The 15,704-nt window shown below is 39.8% G+C and overlaps 1 protein-coding gene across 1 annotated transcript; it reads right to left on the bottom strand.

Moving 5' to 3' along the window:
* Positions 1 to 14,468: 14,468 nt before the first annotated feature.
* Positions 14,469 to 15,413, bottom strand: LOC100733186 (olfactory receptor 2AT4-like). The gene has a single exon (XM_013145278.1). The coding sequence runs from the start codon at positions 15,411 to 15,413 to the stop codon at positions 14,469 to 14,471; it is 945 nt and encodes a 314-aa protein (XP_013000732.1).
* Between the last annotated feature and the right edge of the window lie 291 nt (positions 15,414 to 15,704).

Genomic DNA, 15,704 nt, shown 5'->3' with positions numbered 1-15,704 from the left:
AAATGTGAAACTGATGTACCTGAAATCACACCGCGAGCTAGGTCTGCCACCCATGTGCCTGATGGTTTATTTCATTATAACAGCATATAAGTAGTAATTCTCCTCTTTATGTAGATTCTTCTGCCATGTAAAAGTGATTAATACACAAACCTATTTATCTTGATTTGAATTTTTAAGCTTTCTTGAATGTATGGTATTTTTTGTTAGAATTTGAAAGTTCTAGCCATTAGCTCTTCATATATTGCATCTTCCCCATTTTTTTGTCTACTGAGCTCCATGTTAGACCTCCTTTCTCCATCTGGTATTGCTCTTATATTCTCTTCAGCATTTGTCATGCTTTTGTCTCATGGTGTTTAATTCTGAATGTTTTCTTCTGACATATGCTACAACTCACTTTTTTCTTCTTCAGCTATCTAACTTGCTGTTAGGCCCACCTTTTGAATTTTAGGGTCAATTATTGTAGTTTTCAATTTTATTTTATTTTATTTTTTTATTTAAAGAAAAAAAGACAAAACAGAAAAACAGGGTAGAAGTAATACAGAATTTCAAAGAAAAACATTAATCTAAGACATTACTAGTTGATAACTTACATATTATCCTCTTAGAAATAGTTAAGTTATAAAAATCAAAGCATAAAAAGTGGACAGATGGACAGACACTCAAACATTGACAGTGTAAACCATTCTCTTTAGTTTTCAGTTTTAGAATCATTATTTGGTTCTTTTTCATAGTTTCTCTATGGAAATTGACCATCTCCTTGAGCCTAAAATATTTAACATTAAAGAACCTTTTTCTTTGCTTTTTCCTTCTTATTTGTAGAGGGTTTTTCAATGTGGCTTTCAACTTTCCTGATTTATTACCAATTCATTTTCCTCTGGAGGCATTTGCTTATCACAGTAGTATCTGGCAGTGCAAGCAAAGGAAACTCAGATTTAAACTGCTTAAGTTTGGCTTAGATCAGAATGTGGAAAGCAGATAAACCCCATTGCTAAGACAATGGTCCTGGGGTAGGGAGAAGTCATAGCAGAATATCTAAAGTTTCCATATTGTTTTGTCCTCCCAGAGTCTTTCATACCAAATGCTACTACCTCTCACATTCCGGCTCCGAACAGGCCCTGGCACAGGAGGAATTTGCTTACAGACTTCTGCGCATCCTGGCACCTTCCTTCTGGGGTTCTTCCAGGTTGAGGCTGTAGACGAAGTCAGTAGTTTGCTAGCTCATTGACTGTTAGAAGTGCTTTGTTTACTTTCAAAATCAAGTGTCTCTTATTTTTATTAACTCACATGGAAGTCCTGTTACATTGCAAATACTTATATTTTTCTTAAATGTAGTGGAAGGGAAAGAAATCAAAATGAAACTGAAGAAGCCTTAGAACTTACGACAAATGTACCTTCAGTTCAAGAGCTATTAACTGCTAAAAGAAGCATAAGGATTAAGAAATAAAAAGCTTGTGACAAAACATTAGGCAACTAGTCATTATTTTTAAATTTCTGATTTTAATTTTAGGAGATATTAACCTTGTACACTTGTTCTCAATCCATTTGATTTTCAAATTAGTTATATCATTAATTTTACTTTGTCAAAGATTTGTTTGTAGTCTGTGGTTATAAATCCCAAAGTTCTTTACATTGATTCTATATTTAAGTGGATTGTTCAGTGCTCGCCATTGTCCTTTTGTCACTGTTTCTCACCCAGTAATTCTTTATTCTGATTTATCCACTGTGTGTCTGGATTTCTTTCAGCAACAGTTTTTAATGAGGAGTTCACAGGTGCTGCAATCTGAAAGTCCCTTCACATTTGAGACCCTCCCTGCTGCCTTTAGGCTCCAGTGACTTTGGAGACATTGTTCTACTGGGTTGTGACACTGAATGATCTGAGAAGACTTTTTGTCCTTAAGGGTTTGAAATATTTTTTCTTTATTCTTGAAGTTTGACAACTTAATCAAGTTATGTGTAGGTATTGATCTTCCTGCACTGATTTTTCTTGAAGTATGCTGTACACTTGAATGCTGCAGAATTAGTTATTTTATGGTACTTTGCTGCTATTTGTTTTTGAATACTCTTTGCATTACATTCAGTGAAATATTTACCTCGAGGACATCACATAGCCTTCTGATAAACATTTTTATTTCATACCTATTATCTTCTTTTATTTATTTAAGTATTGGGGAAAAGGAATAGTTTAGTCTCTCTCTCTCTCTCTCTCTCTCTCTCTCTCTCTCTCTCCCTCCCTCCCTCCCTCCCTCCCTCCCTCTCTTTCTCTCTCTCTCTCTGTCTCTGTGCCTCTGTCTCTCTTTCCCTCTTTCCCTGGAGTTATTAGTAAATTAACCCAAGAAACATCTTATTAAATGAAAAGAGTTAGAAAGCCAGTCAATCAACATCCACTGATTGAACATTACCTACTATGAAACTTACTCGCAGGATGTAATCTTTGTGCTGTGTCAGAGTTTGTGCTGAGCCCTGAGGCCCTAGATGACTCATACTTGGTTTCCACCTCCAGGCCTTGCAAGATGATGAAAGGACCCAGGTATATGCGGAGTGTGAAGCAGAAGAAAGTAGTCAAGGAGGGAAGTAGGGCCCATGATCATGTTAGGAAGTTGATACAGATGTGTAACACCAAATCAGCAGGGGAAATAAAAGGCCATCAATGGGAAATAAAATAAGGAGTTAGTGTCTTGAGGATGCTAGGGCTTGGCTGAGGAGGTGCAAGATTGTTTGGCGAGAAGGGATTGAGACAGTGGCTATGAAAAAGCGGTGGTGCTGGTCATGTGACTATGGGGCAGATGGGCTGCTTTACAGGCACTTAGACTAAATTGTAGGTCTGGGTCTCCCGAATGCTTCCCCTTTCCTCTTCCACATCCCTCTTAGACTACATTGCTTACTCCCAAGTTTTTCTTCTTTTCCATTGGTTGCTTGTCCTGGCAATCTTGCCCTCACAGCTGGTCCTATTTTTTGTCTGAAAGTCCATCAAATCAGGCAACCCTACAAATACTTCTCTTATATGTATCTTCCTGTGAGACATTGTCGGTGGTGGTTGTAGGTAAGAAAAAGAAACAAACAAAATATTTTCTTTTGCATCCCAAGACGGTGTCGGAAGGATAGTCTCCGATAATAAAAAGATTTGAATCAGGAGAGAAAAGACAAAAACACCAACGAGTTCTTTATATTACTGTGATCTTTCAAACTGTGTTCTATACCTATCCTAGTCCCTGTTATCCTACTTAGTCTGACTCATCTCTGCTCAGCACAAAGGAGCCAGGCTGATGTCAGATATGACCAGCCGTTGGCTCTGAACACTCAGAAAGGGGCAGGCACAAAAGAGGGTTAGATTGTATATTAACCAGAATACCTTTTGTCAAAAGTGAGAGAAGCCCAGCTCCACCTGGCTGTATCTCCAGGGTCTCACTTGGAAATAACAGAAAACAATTCTGCCTTGCTTAATTAGCAAAGAATTTTCCTAAAGAATATTGGTAAGTAGCTGACAAAATCTCTGTGAGACCAAAGATTCCAAGTCTCTTCCCAGGACTTTGCAATGGAGGCTAGAAAGCAAATGAAGGCTTCTTCAGTGGCAGGAGGATGTGGGAAACTCCTCCATCACAGGAAGGTTCTGGGCAGCCAGTATAACAATATCCAGTACACCAGTTTGAATAAACAGGAAATTTATTTTTTCACTTACCTGGGAAGTCAACTGGGATAATTTGGCTTCTGAAATGACTGATCTGTGGATTCACGTGGCCACTCCATTCTCCTTGCCCCATCTTTTAAAGATATTTTCCTTATATTGGCTTCATTTTAACAAAATTTGAAACACTTTCATGAGCTCTTACAAGTATGAAGAATCCCATAACTACTGTATCTAAGCCACTCCTGGTTCTTCCCACCTGATGGAGAAGTTTGCAGGTAACAAATCTTGACTCATAATGCTTCTTTTGTCCAAACAGCCCATAATCCCAGGCAATGGGAGCCCTCAGTTCTATTGTTGCTTGTCAAATCCCTTCGCACACTCACTTGTGGCATGATGTGATCACAAGACGTGGGATTTTCTTGTCAGACTAGGTCATGGACCTGCCTTGTGATACAGAAGGTGATGCTGTGTAGTTGATAACTCCCACATTGTGTATCTTGGGTGTCTGTGTGTCTCAAACCAGAAGATCCTAGTCGCACACAAAAGTAATTGCAGTTCATTCTGGCACTGTAGTGAAGGTGCTGATGGTAGAGAAGAGGGCCACCAACAATGATCTGATCTTACCAGGAACTGACTGAGTATGACCTTCACCTAGGTTGCCTCGGAGCACCATGTCAGGAGGTGCAAGGCACTTCCGGGTAGGCTACAAAGTGGATTCATCAGTTCATGTGCCACCAACAAGGGTATAAGATGATAGAACTAATGATTACCCACTTATAGACTCTTAGACTTATGTTTTAAGAAGTTACAGTCACTGGATCTTACATTCCAAATGTCTTAGTACTTCCAATTCTGAAAATCTCAAATCTCTGCAATAATGGAATTATAGATTTTTACTGCCTTTTCTTAAGGATACTTTTTCCAAATTATAAAATGTTATAATCTTATGCTGCAGATCTCAAATCTGAAAATTTTAATATATTATACTCTGAAAATGGTTTAAGATAATAGAATATTAGAATATTTGAACCTTACTATAAAAATCATGCCTTGAGAATCCTAGGACTTAGAATTAGAGATACCAGGGCTCAGATTCCAGGTCCCTTGGCCCAGGGCCTTGCAACTGTCCGGAACTTAAGAGGAAGCCTTAGCTGGCACTTTAGACCTTTATACAGAGGCATGGGTGGGTGGGAGTGACTTTGAGGTCTCAGGGATCCACTTCTCTTGTCAGTCTCCTATCCTGACCCTGACTGGCCTTTGTTTAGAAACCTCACACTCCTCATACCGTAGACCATGCATTTACCACATCCCCAGCCCATGACATCTCATCTCCTGGGGCTGCTTCTCCTCTTATTAGGGCTAGAATGCCTTCCTTAGTGATCGCTTTTGTGACTAGGTTCCAAAACTCCTCTCTTATTAAGAGAGGGCAATAGGCCCTTCCCAGAATTTTGTAGGGTCTTTTGAGCCTTTTGAAGGCAATGACCTTTTCTGTGAATATTGTTCTGTTATGCTCTATGCTTATCGCCCTAGTAACCATGTACCTGGAGCACCGACCACATTGTTATAAATTTATTATAAATTAACTGACCTCGTCGTCATGCTGTTCTGTAATGCGTCATTCTCTCGCCCCACACCTTAGTAACCTGTTTGCTGTGTCAACTTTTGTTCCCCTTGTAAGAGACAAATGATGCTGTGTCAACCATTGTTCCCTTTATGAGAGACAAATGTTCCTGGAATTGACAGAACAAGAGCTATGAATTGGCTAACCACCCACTGTGAAATGCCTCTGACCTCAAGCAAAGGGGAACAAAGGCCCACCTTATTTCTGTTTCTCATCACTATGTACTTAATGATCAATGAGCTAATCATAAATGAACTATAAAAATCAGTCAAAACTCTAACTCAGTTGCACAGCTTTGCAAATTCCATCTGCACTGTGTCGCTGGACCAGCTAAAATAAAAGCGCTTCTTTTAAAAAAGATGTCCCGTCTGTATCTTGCCCCATCTATTATCTCGGGGGTCTTGCCTGGTTTTCATCATGGGGCCTTGTTTTTTGGGTGGGTTACAACAGTTCTACTCATAATGGAAATGGAGGAGACCCCGGCCAAAGAGAGGCCTCTAGTAAAATAGACAAATGCCAGTGAAATCTTATGAGGACTTTGCAGCATGCATAGGAGCAACTTCTGGCTTTGGCCCTGAGAGCGTTTAGTGTTACTCTAGTACTTCCTTCATTTCACGCGGGTTTGATCAGCACTTTTCCATGGTGTAGCTATTAAACAATGCAGGGCTAGGAAAATTCTCCCATGCTGGAGATTACCCAGGATAATCTACTGAAAAGATAACACAAAATGTTTTCTAGTCCTCAAGTTTTTCTGATGATCATTATTTTGTTGTAAGTAGCTGTCTTCATAATCATATTCATGCATTTATGTAAAATACATTTATATTCTATGTCTATGAAGGATTCAAGACTTTAGAAACTGAAGACAATGTGAAATAAGACAAAATGTAGCAAAAATTAATTTAGAGGGAAGGAGAAGAGCAGCAGCTATTTTTAGGCACTTGCTAAAGAGGGGCACAAAGATGAGAAAGATGCTCTGAGCTCCGGTCAGCCAAGGTGAAGAAGAATCTGGCTGGGTATGAAGCGTTTTGTTGCCTAAGAAGAGAAAGGACAATAGTTAACTTTTAGTTTTTCTGCCTTCCACTGTATTAAAAACGAAGGTTACACGGCAATGCTGAGTAATAATGTAATGAGCACTATATTTACTTCTGGTTCTGCACAACAGTATTAAAAGCTGGTATTTACTGAATCTTTACAAATGTGCTTATTTGTGTTAAAAATGCAAATCCTCAGGGACTGCCAAAATCCATGACAAGAAAAATCAGAATGAAGCCCAGAGTCCTGTTTTAACAAGCTTTGGTGTGGTCTCCATGCACACTGCAGACTAAGAAGCACTGATGTAGAGGACTAGAGGACAGGTGGGCGGGGGCCTTGGGATTCCTGTCACCATGAATCATGTTCCGAGAGCCTTTGGGTGAAAACTGACCCTTTACTTGGTTTTACTCACAGAGTACTCATCTACACCCTGCTGTCATGTGAAGTTAAGTGAAAGGCATCTGGTGAGCAGATGTAACTTGGTGGAATAAAATCAGGCAGGAGACCTGGACTGTAGACCCCGTTTGCTTTAATTTATTCTGAACCCTTAGGAAATGCATGTTCTCTGTCTTTGGGCTTGAGTATAGCTATCTGTGCATTGTAGGCTCTGATGACGTGATTGTTTTGAAAGGGTAAGGAACTAATGCTGAGTGACTTTGCACCAGGGGCTGACTGATTTATTAAGGCATCACTGGGTGCACGACCCTAGGAGAGGTTTGGGGATACAGGCATGAAAGACAGGTTCAGTTCCTGTCTTCATCTGGCTTCACTTTTCTAATGCATACATAGAAGTGCAAGTAATACAAAGTAATAATAATTCAATCTGCAAGGTCATAGTGTAAAACTTCTATATTAGCTAGAAACTGGTTTTCTTTTTCTGGTATAATAACTACATAAAGCATTTAAATGATTTTAATAATAGTAAAACAAATAATGAAGTTTATAGTACTGAAAGTTGCTACAATTTTTGTTTCAACAATTAAAGTTCCCACCAGGCATGATGGTATATGCCTAAAATCCCAGCAGTCAGGAGGTTAAGGCAAGAGGATTGCTGTGAGTTCACAGCCAACCTGGGTTACCTGGTAAGTTCAAGGCCAGCCTGGACTACATTGTCAGATGCTATTTCACAAAACAAAACAAATAAAAAATTAAAATCCTGAATGAAAGACATAAAAAAGACTTGAATAACTAGGGAGCTATATTAAATAAGTGAAGGGGTACATAATGTAATGTTCCCAAATTATTGGTAGACTTTTGAGGGAGCTTACAAACTAATTCCAAAATTTAAATGGAAGGAAAAGACAAGTAGGCACTAAGTCAATTTTGAACTACATGAAAGGATTGAAGTGGTTTCCTGTGTCCAGTGAGAAGAGGGATATACTTGAAAACAGTAGTAATAAAATAATATGGTTTGGCACAGCAATAAAACAGTTGATAATAGGCCGGGGATTTAGCTCAGTGGCACAGTCTCCTGCTTGGCAAATGCAAGGTCCTGAGTTTGATCCCCAATACCCCTCCCCCCCCCAAAAAGTTGATAATAGGACAAAATAGGTAGCTCAGAAGCAGCTTAGGTGAACAGGAATTTGATACTGGTAAAGACAGCACTATAAAGCAGTTAGGAGGGCTGGGATTATAGCTCAGCAGCACAGCTCCTGCCTCGCAAGCACAAGGTCATGAGTCCTAAGCAGGGGTTCACACAGGCTAACGAGATCACAGTGCTCTGATCCTCTCCTAAGGCTGAAAAAAGAAAAATAAGCCATGAGAGGGGGATTATAAAGTGCTCTGGAGCTCATCAAATGGCATCTACTCATTTTCAGGGTGAGGTTCTCCACGGCAGGTTCCCTGGAAAAGTTCTACTTCAGGAAAAGCCCAGCTTGACTTAAACAAGAGGGTTGCAGGGAGAGCAAGTCTGTTATTGGCTACAGTGATAGCGAGGCGTGTTTGAGAAGCCTTTACTTCAGAACTGTGAGAGATAGAGGCATGGTATGAGGTTAAAGAGATCACTTGGTGCCGGGTCTAAGTCAGGTCAAGGACTGTAGATTCATGATCAGATCTGGAGAGCAGAAAGCCACCTGTGGCCACATAATGGACTGGAGGCCGGGTACAGGGGAGAGAGGCCAGCCAGGACAGTGCAGCGTTCTTCCAGGAGAGGGAAGGGGGAGAGGAGAGGCCAGGACTGAGGGAGACAGGAGAAAGATGAGATTGTCGAGTTGCTGGAAACTTCACCACCTCTACCTGGTGTTCCTGGGTGAAACCACTTGCTGGAAGGCCCCAGGCCTTCCTGTCTGCCTGCCCAGCCTGCTTTTATTTATTTATTTATTTCATGAACAAGTATTTTTTTTTTTAATTTTATTTAAGGAGAAAAAGAAAAAAAGCAGAAAAAGGGTACAAGTTATACAGAATTTCAGAAAAAAAATAAACAGTACGAAATCACTAGTTAATGGATTACATATTGTCATCTTAGAAATATTTGTTCAAGTTACAAAATTAAAGCATATAGGGGCTGGGGATTTAGCTCAGCGGCATAAGCACCTGCCTTGCAAGCAGGCGGTCGTGAGTTCGATCCCTGGTACCGATAAAAATGAAAAAGACAAAAAAAAAAAGCATATAAAGTGGGCATTCAAACAGTGAGACTGCAAACAGTTCTGTTCAATGATCCAACAAAACTCAGTAATATCATTGTCTATCTTATACACTTAAATATACATGCAGTTGTATCATTTAGAGCACTTTCTTTTCCTCTCTTTTGTACAATGACTATTACACATTTTGGGTTTTATTGCTCCCACAGTTCTTATTACTTTTTTTGGAAGAGAGTAAAACCAAATGTGACATAACAGAACAGAGTCGGTTAAATCAAAAAGGTGGACATAATAGATAATGTAAAAACATAATACAAGGTGATCAACAATGGTTACCATAATGCCTCCCGCTATCTCAAATAGTATTGCCTATATCATCAGTTATAATAAAATTGAACAAAACAGTAAGAACGAAACCAACAAAACCAAAACATTGGAGACATTACAGGTCTTCAAAAGTAGATAATAGTCAACCAGAATGGGTGTCATAATGAAGCCCATTATCTTCACAGCTATTGCCTAAACTTTCGAACCTGGTACTATCAAGCAAAACAGAATAGAGGAACATCAGTCAAAACAAGATGGTGAGAGCATACAGGGCTTCAAATCAAGTTAATAGAAAATCAAAGTGGGTTACTATAATATATCCTGCTATTTTTTATTTATTTTTCCCTTAATTAAAAGGATAAAAATAAAAAAGTAAATAATAAAATGGAAATTGAGATAAAAGAGGGCATAACAGCAAAATAGCGCAAATCAAAACATAACCATTTAAGCAAAATAGTGTTTCACCACAAGATAATCCCGACATAAAGGTAGTTACCATATTGTCTCTTTCCTTGAAATCTTTGAGTATAACTTTGTATACTGTAGCATCAAATATATCAAAACAATGTAAAACCATTCAAGAGAATGACAGTATTACAGGGTATTTAGAATCAACTAACAAAAAATGACCAATGGTTTCTGTATAATCTCCTTGTCTATAAAAGTTTTTGTTTATACTATCACATATAATAAAATCCAATAAGATACAACATGTTAAGACCTATGGAGACAGAAGAACAAAAGCTTGATGGGACTTCAAAACAAGATGATGCTAAATCAGCATTGCCTATTATGACGTCATTTTCTCCAAAATAGCTGTTCCTATCATCCAATCTTCTCTGCCTCATTTCTGCTGAGCTCTTTTTCTGTCATTAGTTGTCAGTTTGTCTTCTTCATTTTGTTTTCTGCTCCATTCATTGTGGCCTCTCTGCCACTATTTCTGGATTCTTCATATTTTTCTTTTTTAGAATATCCTGAAGTATTCTCTGTAGAGTTGAATTGGTGGTTGCATATTTCCCTAGTTCCTCTTTATCCTGAAAGCATCTTGTTTTTCCATCAATTTCCAGGGATAGTTATGCAGGATATATCAATGTTGGCTGGAAGTTATTATCTTTCAAAGCTTGCATTATTTCCTCCATGCTCTTCATGATTTGATGGTTTGTGCCGAGAAGTCTGCAGTAATTCTGATGGATGTTCCCTTGTAAGTGATCTGTTTCTTGTCTCTGATGGCTTTTAATATTCTGTTCTTATATTGGATTTCTGGTATTTTGATTATTATATGCCTGGGTGTAGCTCTGTTTGGGTTGTAGGTGGCTGGGGTCCTGTATGCTTCATACATCTGAGTATCTTTACCTTTTGCTAAATTAGGAAAATTCTCCTGGATTATTTCTGCAAGTAGCTTTTGTAGTTCATTTGTTTGTGTCCCTACCTCTTCTTTTATGTTCTTATTTCTTAAGTTATAGATCCTCTTATCATCTTCTAGTCTTTGTATTATTGCTGTTTGTTTCTTTGTTATTTTTAAGAAGTTTTTCATTTCATGCTCCCATATTACAAGTCTGCCCTCCAGTTCAGATAATCTATCCTTAGTTTCTTTCAAGCTGTTATGCCAGTTTTCGATAGAGTTTTTAATTTCCCGGTAATCTCTTTGAACCTGCTTCACGTATTCTATGTTTTCTCTATTTTCTCCATGAAACAATTCTCCCCTCTTTTTCTGTTCTTCCATTCCCCATCTGCTTTTTCTTGGGTGGTGCTTAGCATTTCTCTAACTATTCTGCTTATGTCTTGCTTCAGGTCATTAATAACTTCATTCCTGAACTCGTCTATGAGGCTCTGGAGATAGCACTTTAGGTCTATTGGTGCCGTGTCTGCTATTGCCTGTTTCTCAGGATTGGGGGCCGAGGACCCTTTCTTGTTGCTCCCTCTTCCCATATTCTTTGTTCCTTATATATGCAAGTGTATATAGGAGGCCCAGCTTCCTTCCCTGTCAGCCACAGTCTGATTGAATTGCGCTGGCTAGGTGTTCCCGCCCACTGCAGAGCACCAGGGAGTTACGGACTGGGCAGCCTATGTGGGGCCCACCTCTCCAGGTCAACCTACCAAAAGGCTTCACCGCTAGGGTGCACCTCTAGGCGCTGGGACCTGGGTTGTGCTAGCCTACTGGGTCTCAGCCAGGCACTGCTCACCAATCCCGCTTGATAGGGGGATATGTGACTGAAGTCACTATAGCGCCCTGTTCCGGCAAGCCTGCTCGGTCCCAGAATGTCCTCTGTTGGAGCCTCCTAGACCGTGGAAGAGTCCCAGTTTCCCTCACTAATCGCAGGTCGATGCATGGCTCCCCACCCATCCCGCTCTGAACTCCATTCACCAATTCCCATTCTCAAAGCTTTCACGCGTCTATCTCCTTGCCGAGCCGATTCAGACGCAGCAGCAGCAGCAGAAAACCCAAATTGTGGCTTCCAATGGCTCAGGCTCCAGCTTCCACATTGAGGCTTTATCTGTTCCCGTTATAGCACCAGGATTGCATTCCCAGTTGGTTTCTCTCAGCCCAGTTCGTTCTTGGGTCAGCAGGGTATATCTCCTCTGGCTTAGGATTCCTCACTCCGCACCATTCCTGGATTCTAAGCTGGGTCTCACAGAGAGCCTCCGTAGCTGCTGCTATCTGTCCGCCATGTTCTCCCGGAAGTCCCCAGTCTGCTTTTAAAGGCAAACTGATCCACTGATTCTTTTTGTTTATTGAATTGACAAAGAAATATGTATATATTTATCATGTATGACACGATGTTTTGAAATGTATATACATTGTGGAAAGACTAAATTAAGCTAATCAGATATACATTACCTTTTTTTGCCATTAGAACATTTAAAATCTTTCCTCTTTGGCATTTTAAAGTATGGTACACATTGTTATTTTATAACTACCATATTATACAGTAGGTCTTCTGAATGTATCCCTCCTGCCTACCTGAAATTTTGTATCCTTTGTCTGGTTACTTCCCAATCCCTGCTACTCCGGTAACTTTCTCTGATTCTTAGGTCTCTGTGTTAAAGGACATGACTGAGCTCCATCTCTCTCCCTCTGGCCGCAGCTACATGGTACAGAAGTAAAGATGTGATAAAAAGACAGTCAGCCCTGGCCTACTCGGTGACCTGAGAGCTATGGCCATTAGAATTTTTTTTAAAGTGGTAAAATATACATAACATAAAATGTACCAGTTAACCATTTTAAAGTATAAAGTTGAGTGGCATTGAGAGCATTCACCATGTTGTCCAGCCATTACCATTTCTAGAACTTTCTCATTATCCTGAACAAAACTCTATACTCATAAAACAATAACTTCTCATTATCTCCACCCTCAGATTCCAGTAATCTTAGTTTTACTTTCTGTTTCTATGAATTTTACTTTTCTGGGTGCCTCATAGAAGTGAAATTATATAATATTTGCCCATTTGTGTCTGGTTTATTTCATTTGAAATGAATTTTAAAGTTCATCTATATGCATATATAAGAGTTTCATTTTTTTTATGGCTGAATTGTATTGTATTGTATGTATATATCATATTTTGTCTTCATCTATGGATGAACACTTAGGCTCTCTTCACTATTGTGAATATGAGCATTGGTAACAAGTATCTCTTCAAGGCCCTTCTTTCTGTTCTTCTAGATATATACTCGGAAGTGGAATTGCTGGATAGTGTGGTAATTCTGTTTAATTTTTGAGGAACTGTCACACTGTCTTCCATAATGGCTGTATTATTTTATATTTCTATTAACAGTGCCCCAAAGTTCCATTTTCTCAACCTTCTCACCAGCACTTCATATATTCTGTTTGTCGTTGCTGTTGTTGTTTTTTAACAGTAGCCACCCTGATGGTGTCATGTGGTATCTCATTATGAGTTAGATTTTTTTTTTTATCAGTACTGGGGATCGAACTCAGGACTGTGCACTTGCAAGGCAGGCACTTATGCCACTGAGCTAAATCCCCAGTCCCTATGATTTAGATTTGCATGTCTCTAACATCTGTTCTTGCGCTCATTGGCCCATTTGCATGTTTTTTTTTTTTTCTATTTGAGTCCTTTCCTTATTTTCAAATTGAGTTGTTTGTATTTTTGTTGTTGAGTTCTAGGGGTTCTTTATATATTCTGAATATTAATTCCTTATTAAATAACTAAGTGATTGGCAAATATTGTTTCCTATTCTGTGAGTGTCTTTTTACCCTCCTGATAGTGTTCTTGAGTGAACAAAAGTTGGAAAGGTAGGCTTACAACACCATTGCAGTGTGTCTTCATCGAACTTATTTGCTGGATCTGACACTAAGCAACTTTTGGCTCTTCCGCAAAGTAAGAATGACCATGAAAAGTGGACTTTTTAAATTAATCCAAGATATCAAGGTGCCATGACAATGCAACTAAAGATATTCACAGAAGAGGACTTTCAGAACTGCTTTAGAAGGTGGCAAGAATAACAGGATAAATATATTCAAAGCCAGGAAAAGTATTTTGAGGTGGATGAATGGCAATGCATTTTTTACTGAAACAATTTTTAAAAATTTAAATATTCATTGTATTTTTCAATCAGATCTCATATTGCTGGTAAGGAGAAACTTCTCCACTTTGCTATCCAATGTAATGAATAAGGAAACTACAGAGTGCTGAAAATTAGAAGAATTGAATACTTTTTGTCCAAATAGCTGTCTTAAGGGGCACATTTACTGAGACATAAAGTGAGGGAGGAGTATGTTTGGTTTTTAAGACACAATGAAGTCCAAACAGCAGAGACAAATCACCCGTGGAGCTAGGATTGAAATATTGGTGGTGGCAGGGAGTTTTCAGGCAGCTAAGACTGCCTTTCTGTTTTTCCTTTGTGGTGTGTTTCTATGCAGCATTTCTACAAAAAGGGCAAGAGTGATTCATATCTACCTTCCAGAAATTCTAGAGATTTTCAGAAGTATTGAGAGAATAGATCCAGGAGAAATGACTAAATTTATTGTTAGTCAAACACTCTTTGACTAACTTTGAGAATCAACATTGTTTGAATGAATGGTAGTCTGACCTCAATTATCCTCACAGTCTTATGAAATTTAGGATGCACAGCTCAAAAACATTTTGCCTAAGAATCAAGGAAAACTCTATCATTTGATTACCATGGAATACCATCTGGACCTATATTTTGAGAATTACTGTTTTAATTGGCTGCTTGAATTTTCCATATTTCCCTCTAGTATTGTCAGTGTTTATGAGAGAAGAGCTAATTACTTGAATCAGGGATCCCTATAGTTCTTTATCTTCTAGGGCATGTCATTTTGATGATGGCTGCTTTGACATCTTTGTTCCTCAGTGTGTAGATAATAGGGTTGAGCACAGGTGTGAGAATAGCATATACCACGTTGCCCATGATGTGGAAGTCAAGGGGCAGGGCGGCCCTGTAGGCCACATAGGCTATGGCAATGGATGAGTAGTAGGTGCCCACCACCAGGAGGTGGGAGCTGCAGGTGGAGAAGGCCTTTGAGCGTCCTTCCTGGGAGCTGATGTGAAGTACTGAGATCAGGATATGAATATAGGACAGAAGCACCAGGAAGAGGGGGAAAAAGGATACCGCCCTGGCAATGCAGAAGCCCATGAGGGTCTGGGTGCTGGTGTCAGAGCAGGAGGCCTGGACAACAGACAGGTGGTCACAGAAGCAGTGGTAAATGTAGGCGATGTTGCCAAATGCCATCTGGGAAGTCTGTACCACTGCTGGGATGGGCAGGAGGAGGGCGGTGAGCCAGGCACTGGCCGCCAATGCTGCATTGGTCTGTGGGGTCATGTGGGCTGGGTAGTGCAGTGGGCGGCAGATGGCTACAAAGCGGTCATAAGCCATCACCACCAGGATGAAGGCTTCAGAGCAGGAGAAGCTATGGAAGAGGTACATCTGCAGGAAACAGGCAGGGAAACTGAGGAGATGGTCCCCAAACAGGAATAGGGACAGCATCCTGGGGACAGTGGTTGTGGTGAAAAGGATATCCAGTGCTGAGAGGTTAATTAGGAAGAAGAACATGGGCTTGTGGAGGCTGGGCTCTGCCACCACGGCCACCAGGATCAGGGTGTTACCCACAAAGATGAGCAGATAAAGAAGGAGAAAGATGAAGAAGATAGGAAGGAAAAGGTATGTTGGCAGAGAGGGGATTCCTGTAAGGTAGAAGGTGGTTGGGGATTCTTCTGATCCATTATGTGTTGTGGTCTCCATGGCGGGTTAAAACTAAACGTTCAGGAGGTTAGTAGAATGTCTGGAAAGCAGGCTCATCTGAAACAGAACAACCAGAGTTTGGAATGACAGTCACACTGCATCGTTCATACAACCATGTTACTTTACAAGCAATTCTAAAGGACAGAAACAGGATCTGTCCGACTCCCAAATTCATCATTTCCTTTTTAAATCAATTGTAAGGAAACAACCTACAATATAAAAACCATGGGTTATTTGTTGAATATAGAGTAGACAAGATGAATAAGATGAAAAAGGTTTCTAACCCTGTGA

Source organism: Cavia porcellus, unplaced genomic scaffold, assembly GCF_034190915.1.
Source record: "Cavia porcellus strain 051 isolate PalLab524CR breed Dunkin Hartley unplaced genomic scaffold, mCavPor4.1 scaffold_9, whole genome shotgun sequence".
Lineage (NCBI taxonomy): Eukaryota > Metazoa > Chordata > Mammalia > Rodentia > Caviidae > Cavia > Cavia porcellus.
This window is presented reverse-complemented; position numbering and strand designations above follow the sequence as displayed.

What these genes read in the sequence shown, in the direction of transcription:
- LOC100733186 (XM_013145278.1), bottom strand. Translation starts at nt 15,413, where the DNA reads ATGGAGACCACAACACATAATGGATCAGAAGAATCCCCAACCACCTTC.